At 31.8% G+C, this 16,269-nt stretch overlaps 1 protein-coding gene across 5 annotated transcripts; it reads right to left on the reverse strand.

Moving 5' to 3' along the window:
• Positions 1-1,636: 1,636 nt before the first annotated feature.
• On the reverse strand, positions 1,637-8,301 carry LOC133690646 (ACT domain-containing protein ACR3-like). 5 transcript variants are annotated; one of them, XM_062110884.1, is made up of 9 exons: positions 8,001-8,300; positions 7,700-7,784; positions 5,771-5,886; positions 5,609-5,654; positions 4,945-5,059; positions 4,590-4,657; positions 3,840-4,448; positions 3,212-3,316; positions 1,637-2,119 (listed from the first exon to the last, which is right to left on the reverse strand). In XM_062110884.1, the coding sequence occupies exons 3-9, from the start codon at positions 5,839-5,841 to the stop codon at positions 1,799-1,801; spliced, it is 1,335 nt and encodes a 444-aa protein (XP_061966868.1). In that variant the 5' UTR covers positions 5,842-5,886; positions 7,700-7,784; positions 8,001-8,300; the 3' UTR covers positions 1,637-1,798. The 5 variants fall into 5 exon arrangements, with proteins under 5 accessions (XP_061966868.1, XP_061966869.1, XP_061966871.1 ...); XM_062110885.1 differs by lacking the exon at positions 7,700-7,784 and having other exon boundaries at positions 8,001-8,301; XM_062110887.1 differs by lacking the exon at positions 5,609-5,654.
• Positions 8,302-16,269: the final 7,968 nt, after the last annotated feature.

Genomic DNA, 16,269 nt, shown 5'->3' on the forward strand with positions numbered 1-16,269 from the left:
AATTTAAAAAATAATACAGTTTAATTAGTCGACCACATATAATAAAACTTCAAGAAATCGCATCATTTTTAATAGCATGATTAATAAAAAAATTTCGCTGATGAAATAATAAAAGCCTTCAAAATACAATAAACAAACAAACAAATATTCATTTGTGCAAATCTTGGAACAAATGCCTACGAGAAAATGTAAGGGTTGTGATACTTTTTTCTTATTCTTTTTTATATTTTTAAATATTAATAACACAATTATTTAAATGTCATCTTATTACGCTGCTATAAATAAGGTAATCAGTAGCACAATATAATCGGTTGCTCTACTAAGAATAATCCAGCCTATTAAATTTTTATTGCTTGTACTATTTTTAATAGTGTGATTATTTAAATTATGCTAGTTTGAAAGAAATATCCCCGTCAATACTCCAATGTTTAAAGCCTTGAGTTTTTTATTTTTTATTTATTTTTTAATTTTTACCGTAGACAATACTAGTCCCAGTCTAGTCCAGGATAAGCATTAGACAATTCAGATTGACCGAGGAATGGAGCTGTATTATCAAATATATAGTGAACCCACTAAAAACATTAATGAGCTACTATGATCATTCCGTAAAATGTGACTTTTTTAAAATTAAATATTCAAAATATTTTTTTATTAAAAAAAGTCACTGCTCCTAGTGGAGAAACATGTTTATCTTGATGAAAGGTTGAGTGTTTGGAACAAATTATATTTTCAATATTTTTTATTGAAAAATATATTAAAATAATATTTATTTTTATTTTTTAAAAATTATTTTTTATATCAAGACATCAAAATAACTTAAAAATATTAAAAAATTAATTTAAAACTAAAAATGTTCAAAAACATAATTAAACCACATTAAAAAAACAAACAGAGATTAAATAAAATCCTTCCCTCTATCTTAAATCTTATTTTTCCAGGATAGAAATACTCCCTTTATTACGAATATGGACAATAACATGTTGGTTGAGGTAAAACTTGCTTCTGGGCTGGATAATATTCCAATTTGATTTCGTGTTGATCGGACAAATTCTAAAACTTTTAATTTGCAATTCCATTTTCATGAACTAAATATTCCCCTTCCTTTTACTTTAGGACCAGGATGGGTGGTGGATCAACGGTGAGCCGTTCAGCCAGGGCTCTGTCCATAGCTTTGTGTCCGTTCCGATGAAGTAAGAGATAGCTTTCTGGTGGAAAAAACTTGCTTTACGTGTCTATTTGCATAACATATACTCCACAGGATTCGTTCTTTGAAGTTTGAACCCATCGTTTTTGTGTCCTCAATCTTCAACTATTTATCAGGATATTATTTATTTATTTGTTGTATATATTCTTAATTAAATTATCTACGTCTTGAGAAATATAGAAGCAAGCATACTGGGAATATAGTTGCGAATGACTAAACAATTAAAATAAGAATATTGAAAAATCAAACATTTTCTTATGTTTCGCTAGAAGAGTTGATAAATATTTTGAAACATCAATAAATATGAGTCGAATGTCGGAAATAACGGTTTTTATATGAAATATATTTTTATTTATTATGAAATAACTAAAAAAATTAATTTAATATCTTTTAAAGTGAAATATATTTTTATTTATTTTGAAATTTCCGTCCTTTTCCAACCGAAGGTTCGAACTTCATTAGCTTGCAAGATTTATTCTTTGAATATTGAACAAAGTCTAGTGCAAGCCCTGTCCATAGTTCATGCTTTGGTCATGAAGAGGTTTATTGTCCTGTACAGTTCATTATTTCTGTGACAGCAATACAGAAATGTTCTCATGCCAAGAACCTTTCCAGCAAGTTCCCGAAAAAGAAACTTGTTTTGGCCCATCCTCTAGCTTCAGGTTCTCTGGAACTAGCAGGTGTTTTCTTCACATTAAGCATCATGGTGTGCCCGATTTCTTTACGAAGTGCTTCGATAATCTTCGTATCCACCGGATTCCCAGAAGCATCTCTTACATAGAAAACATTCGTTGCTTGCTCTCCTATTGTCATGACACCTGCTCTTGATACGGCTAATCCATTCTCTCGCAGAATCCTTGTAACTTCAGATAGTAAGCCTACTCTATCCTTTGCACAGAGCTCAAGGCTCAGACCCTGAGATCACAGTGAAAATTTCAGACGGCACAAAATAAATATTGGTAATCTAAGGACTGCACCCCTGAAAGAAAAAAATTATATGAAATGTGTATCACTGCAAGTACAATAATTAATCAATTCAGAAAACAGGTTCTCTTCATTTTAATTAATCACTTTCTCTTAACCCTCATGCTTCTGAAAGCAAACAATTTATCAAATGCCGTGTTAACAACCAGTCTAAGGTCCTATGATGCACGCTATACAGTTCTGAATATTGAACATAATTTCAATCTCTTTAATTCTCTTACTTCCTCCTTAGAGTTGACCTAATATCCATAGCAATTTGCATCTCTCAACTCTTGTAAGTATCTTCGTAGACTAGCAATACTGATTTCTCATTCATCAAAAAGAAGAAAGAAAAGGAAAACGAAAACGAAAGGCTGACAAGACTTTGGCATGCTGTATGTATTTTGTGAAGTGATAGATGTGAGGTTGCAGAAGATGACAGACAAGGCTGGTGCCTGTTATTGATGCTTTACTGTTGCTACAAATTATTAGATGCCATCTTCATACTGTTTTCATTCCCGGCTTAGTGAACCTAACTGACATGGTTAGCCAGCAAAAGTGATTACAATTTTCAGCATTGGTTATAGAGAATCGTTAAATTAACCAAGTGAAGTATTAATACAATACATGTGAGAATCCCAGTTATAGACTTTCAGAAGCATTAAATTAAACATAAACTAAAGCTATATCTTCTTACTGTTGTCTCGGTTACATATATTCTGCCAAAGGCCTATAGCTGAAAAATGCTCTCTTTTTTATGCTATTATAAAGGATTCTATCATGAAACTGTTTCAAGGCCAACAGCTCAAAGATTCTGTCATTTCAGCTGGGCATCAAAGATAGACTACAGCATAACTCAGAATGTAAAACCTGAGCTGTTCTACACTAATATAAAGGGAATAACAGAAATAGAATTTAAAATCACTACCTTTAGCTGAACCATAAAAGACAAACAGCAATGTTAGACGACAAAGCACAGCAATGTCCTTATCTACAATTTCATACAGCACCAGCAGGAAACAGTAAGGTAGACAGTTTACTCACCTCGCTCACTCTTCTTCTAATTGCAGCTTCAAGGCATTTGATAACTCTTTCCTTCTCTCCTTCGGTATCAAGTACGCAACCATCCATGTGACGAATATAGTACTCCTAAAAGTTCGTATACTGGGTCAGTTGCTTCAATAAAATCCTACAGAGGCTATGAAATTTATTATAACTGTAACAAAAATAGTGGAGTCATTTCAATCATTTCATTGAACAAATGAGCTAATAACAAATGAACATTTTTTACTTCTTAAATTAAAATTCTGCAACACACAAGCATAATGCTGTATTGAAAAAGATAAAGGAAGATGGAATGAAGTAGAAATCTGTGTAAATTTGACAAATTGATTTGAAGAGACTAAAAATCTTAAAACATTCTGTCTCTAGTTGCTACTCGCCTCTACTGATTGGAGCTGTTCCGGTAAAAAAATTACGAGCTTAACTAATCTTCGGCATGAGCTCACACACATAAACAGACAATCTAGTGTCAATGTGAAAAGATGGAAGCATTGAGCTTCATAATGCATGCCTCACATCAACAAAACTAGAAGTGCCTTTAAACGAGAAATGTTTCTTAATTTTTCTTCTAGTTATCGGTGTACATATACTTCAGTGGGGTAAGAGGTACCTGTGATGCATGGGGCCCATCAGACGAGATTGTAGCATGAAAAACAACATATTGCATATCTGTGAGAGTGCACACTATGTCAAACATTAACTTCGCACGGTCTTTGCATCTAACAGTGACCACAGAGTATCCTTTATCCTCACAACGCTCAACTGTGATCTTTGGCTTGAGGGAGGGAGGATAATCAACCTCAGTAGCCACTATTCCACCTTCATAATCCCTGTCGGCAAACAACATTTGGTGCAGCCTACGGTCAACATGAGTAAACCCCATGGAGAAACTAGTACGACCCGCCTCATCATTCTCACACCCGCGTAGAATGTTCTTGAGCTGGTCCTCCATTATAGACAATCTGGTTGGGTCAGCTACAGCACGAGATGTGGTGTCATCATTGACATAGACAACACATGCTATCCGACTATTATGGGTCCAAACTTCAGCAGCAACCACATTGAAGTGAAGGTTGGCAAGGACGGCAGAGATTTCAGATAAAAGACCAGGGCGATCCTTGCCAATGAGTTCAATGGCAGTGTGCCCACCAACAGAGTGCACTCCAACCCGTTTGTCTGCCCAAGTAGTTACTTCTTCTTGGCTTTTAGGTCCTAGAGCCTGTTGCATTGAAGATACTTTCAGTTAACACTGGTGCTAAAATGGGTCAACTCTTTTTCAATCAGCACTGAACATCCTATATTGGTTTGAATTTATAGCACATGAAAGCAGATAAGCGAAAAAAACATGAGAATTGCATACCTTCTCTATGTAGTCAATGGTTTTAATATCTGTAATCTTCTTTCCTTGTTGGTCAGTGACATGAAATACTGTGGATCAGAAATAACTATATAATCAATACCAACTTGTTCTGTGTGAGAAAGTGAAAGAGAAAACTTAACAGAAGGATTTAGTAATATGGCGCCTTGTTTTGATCACTTGGTTTAAAGTCTATTCTTTAGACTTAAAATCAAAAGATTGGGTATAATAAATTCATAATCAGGTGAATAATGTACTAATTACAGAAAGAATCTTAGGAAGCATATGAAGAGCACCGCCTTTGCATAACCATTAAGGAAGAAGAAAACAGGGGAAGTCAATAGAAGCATACTCATACCATCCATGAACCAACCACCATCCGAGGAGATGTAAGCTTTGGTGATAATGAGGTCAAGATCGGTTAGGACTTGCACAACTTCCAGGAGAATTCCTGGTTTATTCATGCTGTCAACCTAATACATCATCACATTCATGAATTTTAGTTTGTCATTGCCGTGACATTATCTGAAAAAAAAATCATAGCAAGCATAATAATTTGCTTTCCAATTAATAAATTAGAGCACACGTGTAAGGAATCTGGTTAAAGATAAGATCCTGTCTCTGTATTCTCCCAATTCTGCAGTGTAATTGGATGGAGGAAAATTTAAGAACAAAAATCATTTCAGTAGAGGCCCCTCGTGCAGTAAAGTACTAGAAAGGAAGAGATACGTTATGAAAGTCTGATATTCAGCAATTTGGCTGGCTCGGGTCATTCATACATCAAAATGACTGCCAATAGCCTATGCTGTGGCTTTAGCCACCCATACATTGATTATAGGGCCTGTTTTCATTTCTATCAATGATTGGTGCTAGTCTGCTACAACGCCTGAAGCTCGAACTAGTATTCAAACTTCAACCAGTTGTATTATGTGACCAACACTCTAGAAGGGTCCAGTAGGACTTGGCTCTAACTCAAGTATTACTGATCTTGGTGGCCATGCAATAACAATAAAAAAGATTACCTTAACAAGAGTACTGTCATTGCAACTAGTGTTGTCTACAGATACCCTGCCCCCCAAAAAGAAAATCAAAAGAAAAGAAAACATGAGAGGGACGCAAAAAGAAAAGAAAAAAAAATGAAGCAGGGTCTTGGAGTACTTAATTTAATTAATCATGTGAAGTACCTTGGAGGATTAATCCTAGTGCTCAAGTTCTCATACTCAGGATCAAAGTATGGCCAACAAACGCTAGCCATTTAAGCAGCAATTACCTTCTCCAATCAACAAAAAAGTCTCTTCTCCTGTCACAGCAGCATTAACTATTAACATTTGATATGTTAAAAGACAAACATCCTATTATCAATAGCCATGTCATGCCTTTTTCAACAGACAGCACTAATTTCATTAACAGTTAACATCGACATATAGGACTCAATAGGTAGGACTTTGTGAATGAATGGAACGAGAACCAGAATGATTTGATGTTTCTACTGTAGTTTAGTTGGAAGACAGGCCACTTATGAAGGAGCTACATGCAAAGGACTTCTCACCAAACCATTACCAGGAAATATTTAAGAGCAATACCCTGTCCGAGGCTGACACCAAATACTCTTCGCTAGCTAAGCGCTCAGGCCAGGACATTCAACAATCCCTTTCTGTTGACAAAACATGCTCAATTTCCTGGTTACGATTTACAAAACAACAACTTTATGACATGCCTTACACGTACGATTTCAACCCTATCAACATCTAATCTTGACCTCTTGATCTTAAGTGACCATTTGAGATTTAAGAAGACATTCTTCCACTGAATTAAGGCACGACATGTTGGTGGAGGTTGCTATTACTGTACTATAAAAAGCTACTAACATAAAAGAATGTGGACATGCAGTACAGGAAACCCAACCCAACAAACTACAATTGCACTGTTCTCTAGTTTTTCTTTTTCCCATTTTGTTCTCTTTTTGAGATGTTAAATTTTCAGGTCATTATTCTCTTTTGTTTCAAACTGAATGCTGAGAAATTTCATTCAGAGAAGGCCTAAACTAGCCCAAGGTTCTGCTCAAGAAAGAGGTTCTTTTCTTTCCTTTTTCCATGATGGGCTAAGTTTTTCCTCTTCAGTCCACCCAAGCGCCCATCCAATGAGTTTTCAATCAGCCTATTCTCTCTCTATTTTTTTTTTGTGTGTGTTACAAGGAAAAGACACAATCAAACTCTATCATTACACTCTTGAAACCTTAAACTTTAATACTTTAATCTACCTACATTTCTTTTTTCAAGTTACTCATGAAAGTTTCTGTTGAAGCAAAGCAAGGATTGCCGAGAGGGACAGAAAAAAATAGATGATTAGGAGTGTGAGCATGAATTTTTTTAAAAGTGTTTTTTTTTAGAAAAATATTAAAAATATATATTTTAAAAAAAAATTATTTTTAACATTAACATATTAAAATATCAAAATACAAAAAAATAATTTAAACTTAAAAAATAAAAAAATAATAATTTTTTTAGAAAACAGCTTTAAAACACGCAAATAAAATTATATAAAAAAAAAATCCGACCCACAGCACTGTATGCCATCGTGGTTGAGACAGAGGTAGGTAACGGTAGCAGAACAAAAGAATTGTTGCCATTATGAATCGAGTTTAGGGGTTTGTGAACCAGCCAAGTAGATTCAGCAGAACAAAAATCTCTTCAGAGGAGAGGTGGGAAAAAAGAGACGAATTAGATTCCCCAACTTTAACTACCGTCGTCAGTACTCAGTATCCTTATACTCCATTTGACCACCCAAAACCCCCCACCATCACTGTCCTCCACTTTACATATCGATTTAAAGCATAGATCTTATTGTCCACATGAACAATAGTATACTTGCTGTTGAAAGAGAAATTAGCATCTGTTTTAAATTAATTCTACCTTAAAACAAAAAGTCAAACGGAAAATTGCGGCGGTTAATGAAGTTAAAAGTTCCACGCTTTCAAATGGCCTCAATTACGCAAGCAAACCATTTTTTTTAAAAAAATATGATTGTGGACTGACTCAGGCAGCAGAGACCATTCGAAACAAGATTCATTAGAATTCTATAGAGCTGGAAGGAAGATTTGTGTGAGAACTTACCGAAGAGGAGAAGATTTTTCGAAACTTGATGAGTGGTGCCCAGAATCCGGATGAGAGAAATGGTGAGAAAATTTGGAAGGGAAACCTGACAATTTTCATGCGGAATCGACTTAACAAGGAAAGTGCTTAAATGATTTGCAAGAAATCTGCGGCCAAAATGATTGACCATTCATTCAAGAAAACTTAAAGATTTCTGCAGTTCTGGGGATTTCAAAGCCTAAGCAGAGAAATAATTTATCAAAGACGCAAAGACAGAACTGGAGAATCAAAGGGAAGAATTTCCAAGTCGTTATTTACTAACCTTTGATGGTTCCTTCCTTCCAAAATTCCAACACAAGAAAAAGAAGAAAAAATAAAAGCAGAGCCACTTCACATCCTTAAAACCCAAAAAGGAAGAGGAAGAGAGGGGGGTATTAAAGAAACAGAGGGAGTGAGTGGGCCTGAAATAGGGTTCTTTTGTATTCTCAACTCTCTGCTTTCTACGTTGGAATAGCACTTGCAAACCCTCCTCTACCTCTAATAAATGGAGCTGGGCAGTGGAATTCTTTCTGAGAACTGAGAAGGAAATGAATCAGACACTTGAGATATGGCGTGGCATTTGAGGGCCTTAACCCTTTAAATATTAATTTATTTCAATTAACAATCATTTGATGTTTCATACATGACGCGGCGACCAAACGCCTCAGACCAAATATTTGTCACAATCTTACCATGAGCGTGAAATCAAGATCTGGTCGGGTGTGTTTGTTATTGATGTGTGGTGAAGGTTTTTTTGGGGATTAAAAAAAAACTAATAACAACAAGTTTTTTTTTTATTTTTAGTTTAATGTGGATGTTTGTGTCAGCTTGCACGTATCTCGACTAATTTCACGGGTCTTGAAGTTAATGACCATGTAAATCTCTAGTAGTCATTATATAAGCAATTACAGAACTCAAATTTGAGACTATAAAAAAAATAAATTTTTTAATTTTAAATTTTTATCACCGGATAAAAACAAGTATTTTTAGTTTCTAATGAAGTGTTGCTTGTGGTTGAAAAAGACTGTACTTTAAAAAGAACTTAATCTTACCCGTACGTATCTCAAAATCTCAAAATCAAACACATACTTAGTTTTATTTTCCTGAACTAGTTATTCCTCAACTTGCACTCAACTCCCTCCTGGAAAGGTCCGTAGGGTATGTGTGTGTGTGTGTGTCTATATATATAATGAAGTGTAACATAATTTTGGATTTTAAATATTTGGTGTATGCTAGGTATTGATATCTTTTTTTAAAAAAATATTTTTTATTTGAAAATATATTAAAATAATTTTTTTATTTTTGATATTAACAAATTAAGATTATTGAAAACATTAAAAAATATATTAATTTGATATTAATTAGTCAATTAAACATGCTTGAGGTGGAAAGTCATCAATCATGCCATAATATAGAAGAAGAAGAAAACTCTCCTTGTAGTTTTTTTTTTAGAATAAATAGAAAGAAAAATTGCAATGTCACTAGAATTTTTAAAATCACATTGTTTTTATATATCTTAGATGTAGCAGTTTAAATGGTTAGACTTAGCTACATATAAATACTAATCTGTCGTACCATATTGTTAGGAGATTACAAGCAAGTACAAGTGAATTTAATGAGCTGACTGATACTCTTCTTTATTGCCGAAAGCAACATGGTTCAATATCCACCGTTGAGCCCTTGATTTGTATTTTTAATACACCTTCGTACAGATAAAGCTGATGGGACCGTTATGAGCAAATACATATGCTTCAAAAATAACTGGGCGATCGGGCATAAGAACTTGGGGCGTTTTTATAATTGTGGGTGTTGTATTCCCTTAAAAATAAATAAATAAATAATAAAAGATGAATGGTTGAAGGTCGTTAAAACTACAAGTTAACTTGTAAAATTATAAGATTTTATGGGTTAATATATTTTTAACATATTAATCAAATTAAAAACTTGAAATCAGTAAAATCAGATTTAACTCGTGTAAAATCAATAAATTCGGTTTGATTTTACGAGTTTACTAAATTTATGATATGAACTAAATTTGTGATATGAACCAAGTTAGATCTAAATTTAGCTTTAAAATATCTGCTGATTAGTTTTGCGAAATTAAATATATCTTTCAAACCGTATGTTGAATAAAGTTGAAATTTTACAGAGAAATATTAGATACATAAACATATATTGTGGTAAAATTTTAGGTCAAATAAAGTTAGGGAACATGATATTTCAGATGGTCAAAGTTAGTAAACTAATATTGTCAAATATGTCAAGAAAGACCATCGTGTACTGTTTTGGACATATCTAGAGTTACCGGTGTAATTTTACTTCGATTAAAGTTAGGATATAAACTAGACATCTAAAACTTTCCAACTATATATTGTAGGTCCAGTAATTCATCCAAACGAGAGAGAACGATATATTTGAAATCATGACTCAAATCTACCAAGAATATGCAAAAATTGAAAATTCAGATTACATGAAGGAATTTTAACATGAAAACTTTTTATTATTATTCTATGTTATTTATTTAATTTTAAATAATTATTTTTAATTTGATTTTTTTTCTAGCCCATTAAACATTGTTTAGAGGTTTATTTCATTATTGAATTTATGTTAGTTAATTACTAATTTAAACTCATTAGCTTGCAACCTAAAAAAGGGTTGATCAAGATTTATTGTGATGAGAACAACCAAGTTGTCACTGAGTTTTTGTGTGCTTCCTACTTTTTAGTGATTTCTCTGTATTGAGAAATTTTATTCTGGAACTTTTTATTTCTTCATGTCATTAATTTATTGATTCATAATATCTATCTTTCTTATTTTATTTAAATCACTCATTGATTATAATATTGTTGACTCATTTTATCAAATTTTAATGTAATTTAATTTCTTGACTAAAATTATCAATATATAATTAGTTAAAAAAAATAGATATCATTTTATGATTTTACAATCTGATTTTACAATTTGAGTTTATATTGTATTTTTCTTGTCTTGTTAAAAAAATATTTTTGAAAACCTTCAAGTTTATATACTTAATTTTTTACTACAAACTTAACCTAAATAACTAGGCTGGAGGTCACATGATGATCCCTTGCCAAAACCAAGTTGGAATATTTCTTAGGCAATAGCTCGTTTATTTTTATAATCATTTTGTGTTAGTGTGGATGCGCCGAGTGTGATCAAGAATCATGGATCGGATTTTCTTTCTTCTGTTTTTTCATTTGCTTTTTTTTTTCATGTTTATATATTGTGGTAGCAATTCTTTTATATAAAAAAAGAAGGAAAATGCGCATGTGGGTGCTGCAATGAACCCGATCTGAATGGAAGAATTGTTATAATATATAACACGTGTTTAAGGATTTTAAATAGTACATCAAATGACTAGTCCACAAAGTTGCTAAGATATTTAGAGCTTGTTTGACAGTGTAGTTACGAGTATTTTTTAAATAATTTTTTGTGTTAAAATACATGTTAATGATTTTTTTTTTATTTTTTAAAAATTATTTTTGACATCAACACATCAAAACGATCCAAAACGTAAAACTATATTAAATTTTAATTAAAAAAAATTAAATTTTTTAGGAACACGGGTTGAACCGCGTTCCCAAACATTACCTAAAAGTTAAGGATGTGATACTGTGGTGTGGTAGTAAATTTTTAAAATTATTTTTTATTTAATATTGTTGTAGTAATTCTAATATTTTTTTTTATTATTTTACTATTAAAATATTAAAACAATTCAAAAAAATATAAAAAAAATAATTTTTTAGCAAAAAAATGTTTTGACGGGAATGCACTTATTAGTGCTATATATGATGAGTTAGAGAAGCAATGTTTCACCACTAAAGAAAACATAGATACAAGTAATGATTTTAGTGAGGTGCAAGTGTGTGGTAGATCAAGTGAATCGTTAAAGTCTACAACGTGGATAGAAGTTAATAAATAAGAGAATATATTGATATTATGGATTATTTTAAATATCATATTTTTTAATTAAAAAAAATATACATGTTGAAGGTTTTTAATCTTAATGTTCTTATTTGTCTTATCTTGAAGGTGTTTTTCTTTAAGTAAGAACAAATAACATTTATTTTTATAAATATATATATCATGGAAATTAATAAAAGATTAAACTTAAGAAGGGAAATTTTGTCATTCCAATATTTCAATTAAGAGTTTTATTTAATGGAATTAGGCTAAAAAGGGATCAAATCAAAAGGAGAGAAAGTATAGGGATCGAACTGAGAAAGAAAAAAAGAGAGAGAAAGGTGCTTCACCATTGAACATATATATAAACAATGAATCACCATAAAAAAAAAATGTCAATTCCTTTGGTCGCGAAGAGGTAATGCCATGATTGAGATGTATTCAATTAACATATAATTAAAACCATTATAAAAGAGTGCCATTACATCAAACCAAAAGGAAATGGAGAAATAATTAGATATAAAGAGAGGTGGGTTCAAATTCCAAGCTTGCAATCCATTAGATATAAACGCTAGTGGATTTTATAGGTTTCCAAAGTCAGCTTTCGTCTTTTCAAAGGATTCCGGATCACATGCTCTACTCCTGATCAATAATCTGCGTTTGCTGTGGTGCTTTGCATAGTTAATCAACAGTCCAGCAAACACTTGTTTGGTTGAACTGAAAAGCAAATGAGATCTCTCTCGTTATTAACCGAATGCAGCATTTAATAAATCAGTGGTTAACGATCCATGATGGGAATCAGATTTCTTAAAGATGGATGGAATCAAGCAGCTAGAGAACTATTAATATATATTTAGCTCAGTACTGTGGCCTGATGAAATCACAATCCACCAGAATCTTACTATAGGCAAGAATCCGGGTTAATGGCCTCACGTTTGTCTGAGAGAATAATGACGACGCAAAGCGGCCTTTCATTCCTTTGTTTTATCGTAGCGTTTGTAGATTCATTCCGCCCCGGCAACGAGAATTGGTAATGGAATCAACGTGGGGAAGAAGGAAGGCGGGGAGTAGGAGAAGGGCGCCGCTCCGCTGCTTTCGAATCCGCTGGTAAACGGAATCCGGTCTCTCAGCATCCGCGGCCTCTTATAATTTGCCCTTCAGCTGAAAGAGGATTCCAAGCATGTTTATTCTCGGTGACGTCCATTACAGCCTGTTTCCCGTATCCTTCTCGGGATCTCATGAGGCTATTCTATTCTTTAGATCTCGTTAATGGAGCTCGGCCGTTGTTATGATGATTCCTTGCACCTCAATAATTATTAATGTTAACTGATGCAATTTTCTTTCTAAATAATTTTGAGAATATAATCGGCCTTTTTTTTTTCTTCTACTAGGTCCTAACAAATCTCGCATCTCCTTGTTTTGTAATTAATATAAAATTAGTTTTAAAATCTGATCATTATTTAAAATCAGTATACCAGTATTTATTCAATAATTATTTTCAGTATATTTTCAATGGCATCTCTTTGTTTCTTGCGAGTTTGTTGGATAATATTGGTTTTTAATATTTATAAAGTCAAACCAGAATAAATAAATCATTATCAGATGTTGTTCAAAGATGTTGACGTGTGTATAATAAATTGCTTGATGCGCAGCTTGATTTTTACCATATTCAAATTTATTTTTAAACAAAAAAAAATATATAATCTCTTTTTCTTTGTGTTTCCACAATTTTTTCGCGTAACAAAAATATACTAATAAAAGTATATATTTTTAATAAAAAATATTTTTTATAATTTTATTCATTATTTCTTATATAATATATATTTTTTATTAGCATATAATTTAATATAATTAGATTTTTTTTATAAATAAAATCTGATGACAGCTAGCGGACTAGCTACTTCAATTTGTTACAGGGAGGAGTGGGGACCGTATGCTACAGCGACGGCTCGAGACAGAAGGGTCAAGTACTCAAGTTGCGAGGATTCCGTATCCTTCTGGACCTTCTCTATTTATTGGATCTTAGCCGTCCACCACAACTTTATGCGAACATGGGACCACTAGTATGCTACCTTTTTGTATTTTAAAAATATTTTAAAAAACAATTACTGTTCACCACCGTTTTATGCGAACATGGGACAAGTATTTTTGTTTTTGTATTTTAAAATTAATTTTAAAATAATTAAAATTTTTAAATTTTTAATATTTTTAGATTATTTTGATATTAAAAATAAATTTTAAAAAATAAAAAAATATTATTTTAATATATTTTTAAATAAAAAATAATCACTATCACATTAACAATAACAATAATAATTATTATTATGCTAACCATCTGCATGCACGGACTGCCAACCCCCTAAGCCTCAATGTTTTTATTTTTCTCCATTGGCCGTGAGGTGCGTTATGAGATACTACTTCCGAGAGTGAACACTAAAAAAACTCAATCAATTTCGATATCAAATATTATGATGGATCATTCTGGTCATTCTTTAGGAAAATTCTTAGATTATATAGAAAATAATTTGGATGATTCAAATAATATTGTTTTACCTTTTTATTTGTATTTTTTTAAGAGTAACTAGTTTTTCTTATACCTATTTTTGGCTAATCAAAATTTTTCTTACTTCAAAATTTAATTAATTAATTAATTTTACTTTTTAAATATTTTAAGTAAAAATATATTAATGGGATAATGGAGAAAAAAATTCGGTTTTCCCAAAGTGCTTGATTAGGTAAAGCATATTTAGATTAAATTTTTTAAAAGAATTAAAAACACATTTGATCCTTCTTTAGATTAAAAAAATAAATTAAAACATTGATATTGAGTGGAAAAATATAAGAAAAATATTTTTGAATCATAATTTCTTAAGATAAATTTATCATAAACTGTTTTTACTTAAACCAGTTGGAAATTTATATTATAATCTATAATTTAATATGCATGCTGAATATCTTACAGTAATATGCAAAAATAAAATAAGTAAAAAGATAATCTTTTATGCTAGATCAATCAATATAAAAGTACTTTAAGTTGTTCAAAGCTTTTTGATAGTATAAGAGTTCAATTGCTTTTTTTTTTATTCTTTCTTGTTTTTTAATTAAATATTTTTGTTAATAAAAAAATGAAGTGGCATAAAAATATTTATCTTAAAAAATATAAAATAACTAAGAGTTTAAATTTAATATACATCTTGTTTTTTCTTATATATTTCTTTTTTAAGTTTCAGAGTATCTTCCCGCAACAAGTTACGTTTAATTACAGAGACAACATGATTACAAGAAGGAATGTATATTTTTTTGGTGGGCTGCGGTATGTACATATTACTATTTAGCGTCTTGACAAGTATTATAAAATAAATCGATGTAGTGGCAGTTCTACTGTGTTTAAAAAAAAAATTAAAATTAATATTTTTTTATTAGTTACCCCGGTTTCTAAAAAGAAAAACATTTCATGAATATTAAAAATAAAAAATAAAATTTTCAAAACATTCTGCAACGTAATTCTAAACTTTTACCTAGATTTTAACGCGTTCTCTCAGGTCCTTGTCCTCGATAGTCGATCCCACTGAAGGAAAAATGGGCACTTGGAATATTATTTCAGCTGACACAAAATCTGTAGTATCAACCCCACGAAGAACACCAAGAAGATTATATTAAACGCACGCGCAGCATTTTGTTTTGTTGTTTAGGTATTTTGCCACATTAATTTCAAATTAATCAGGAATCAGTACTCCAATTTTTTAATCAGAAAATAGCTACACTTTAATTGTATATACGTCATACGTGCGTACTGCAACTAATTCATTCATCACAACAGTACAGTTGCTATTAATATCCTTCCTCTTTCTAAGAAATCTCGAGTCCAAATCTTTATTTTTGAAAAAATAAAGATTTACTTATCACAAAATATTTGACAGCAGTAGGTACCTGCGAAGATGTCATAACTTTGATTGATGACGTTTATGTTGAGGATGAAAATGAGAATGATGATGATTTATCTAGTCTGAGCATGAGTGGTTGCTCGCAGGATGTTGATTATAGTGAAGAGGATGCTGATGAGGTTGAAGGTTCAACTGGGCTTGCCACTCTGTTGGTTTTACAAGCTCAATTCATCCTCCATGACTTTTCCTGGATATTACGGATGGATTTCTTTATTACTGGTGTGGCGCCCTCAGTTCATGCTAGGCGTGATTGGCATCACAAATGTGGCTCCAAATATAATAGTATAGGTTGCATAACTGCATGCCCAGCTTCAAGAAATATATTGATAGAAGCAGATCCACGCGACTTCACCCATATCTGTATCAGAAGATGTTAGCATTCTTCAAAACATCCTAGTCTGTTTCGCTTGGATTGATGACATGTTGGATGTGGTAAGAAAGGAGAAGAGAAATCTATATCATTTATGTACTGATATGTTTTTGTGATAAACCTTCTCTTTTAATTCGTTTCCACATGAACAAGACTTTCTTATAAATAACTTACTTTTTCTTGTTCAAAACATGATTTTTAACCATGCTCTTGATCTACAGGTCAAAGATAAATTATTTAGTCTTCAAAATTACCTTCTTCTCAATTATAATATGTCTTTTTTTTATTTTTAAAGTTTAGATATCCATCCCAAA

Source organism: Populus nigra, chromosome 4 (genome assembly GCF_951802175.1).
Source record: "Populus nigra chromosome 4, ddPopNigr1.1, whole genome shotgun sequence".
NCBI lineage: Eukaryota > Viridiplantae > Streptophyta > Magnoliopsida > Malpighiales > Salicaceae > Populus > Populus nigra.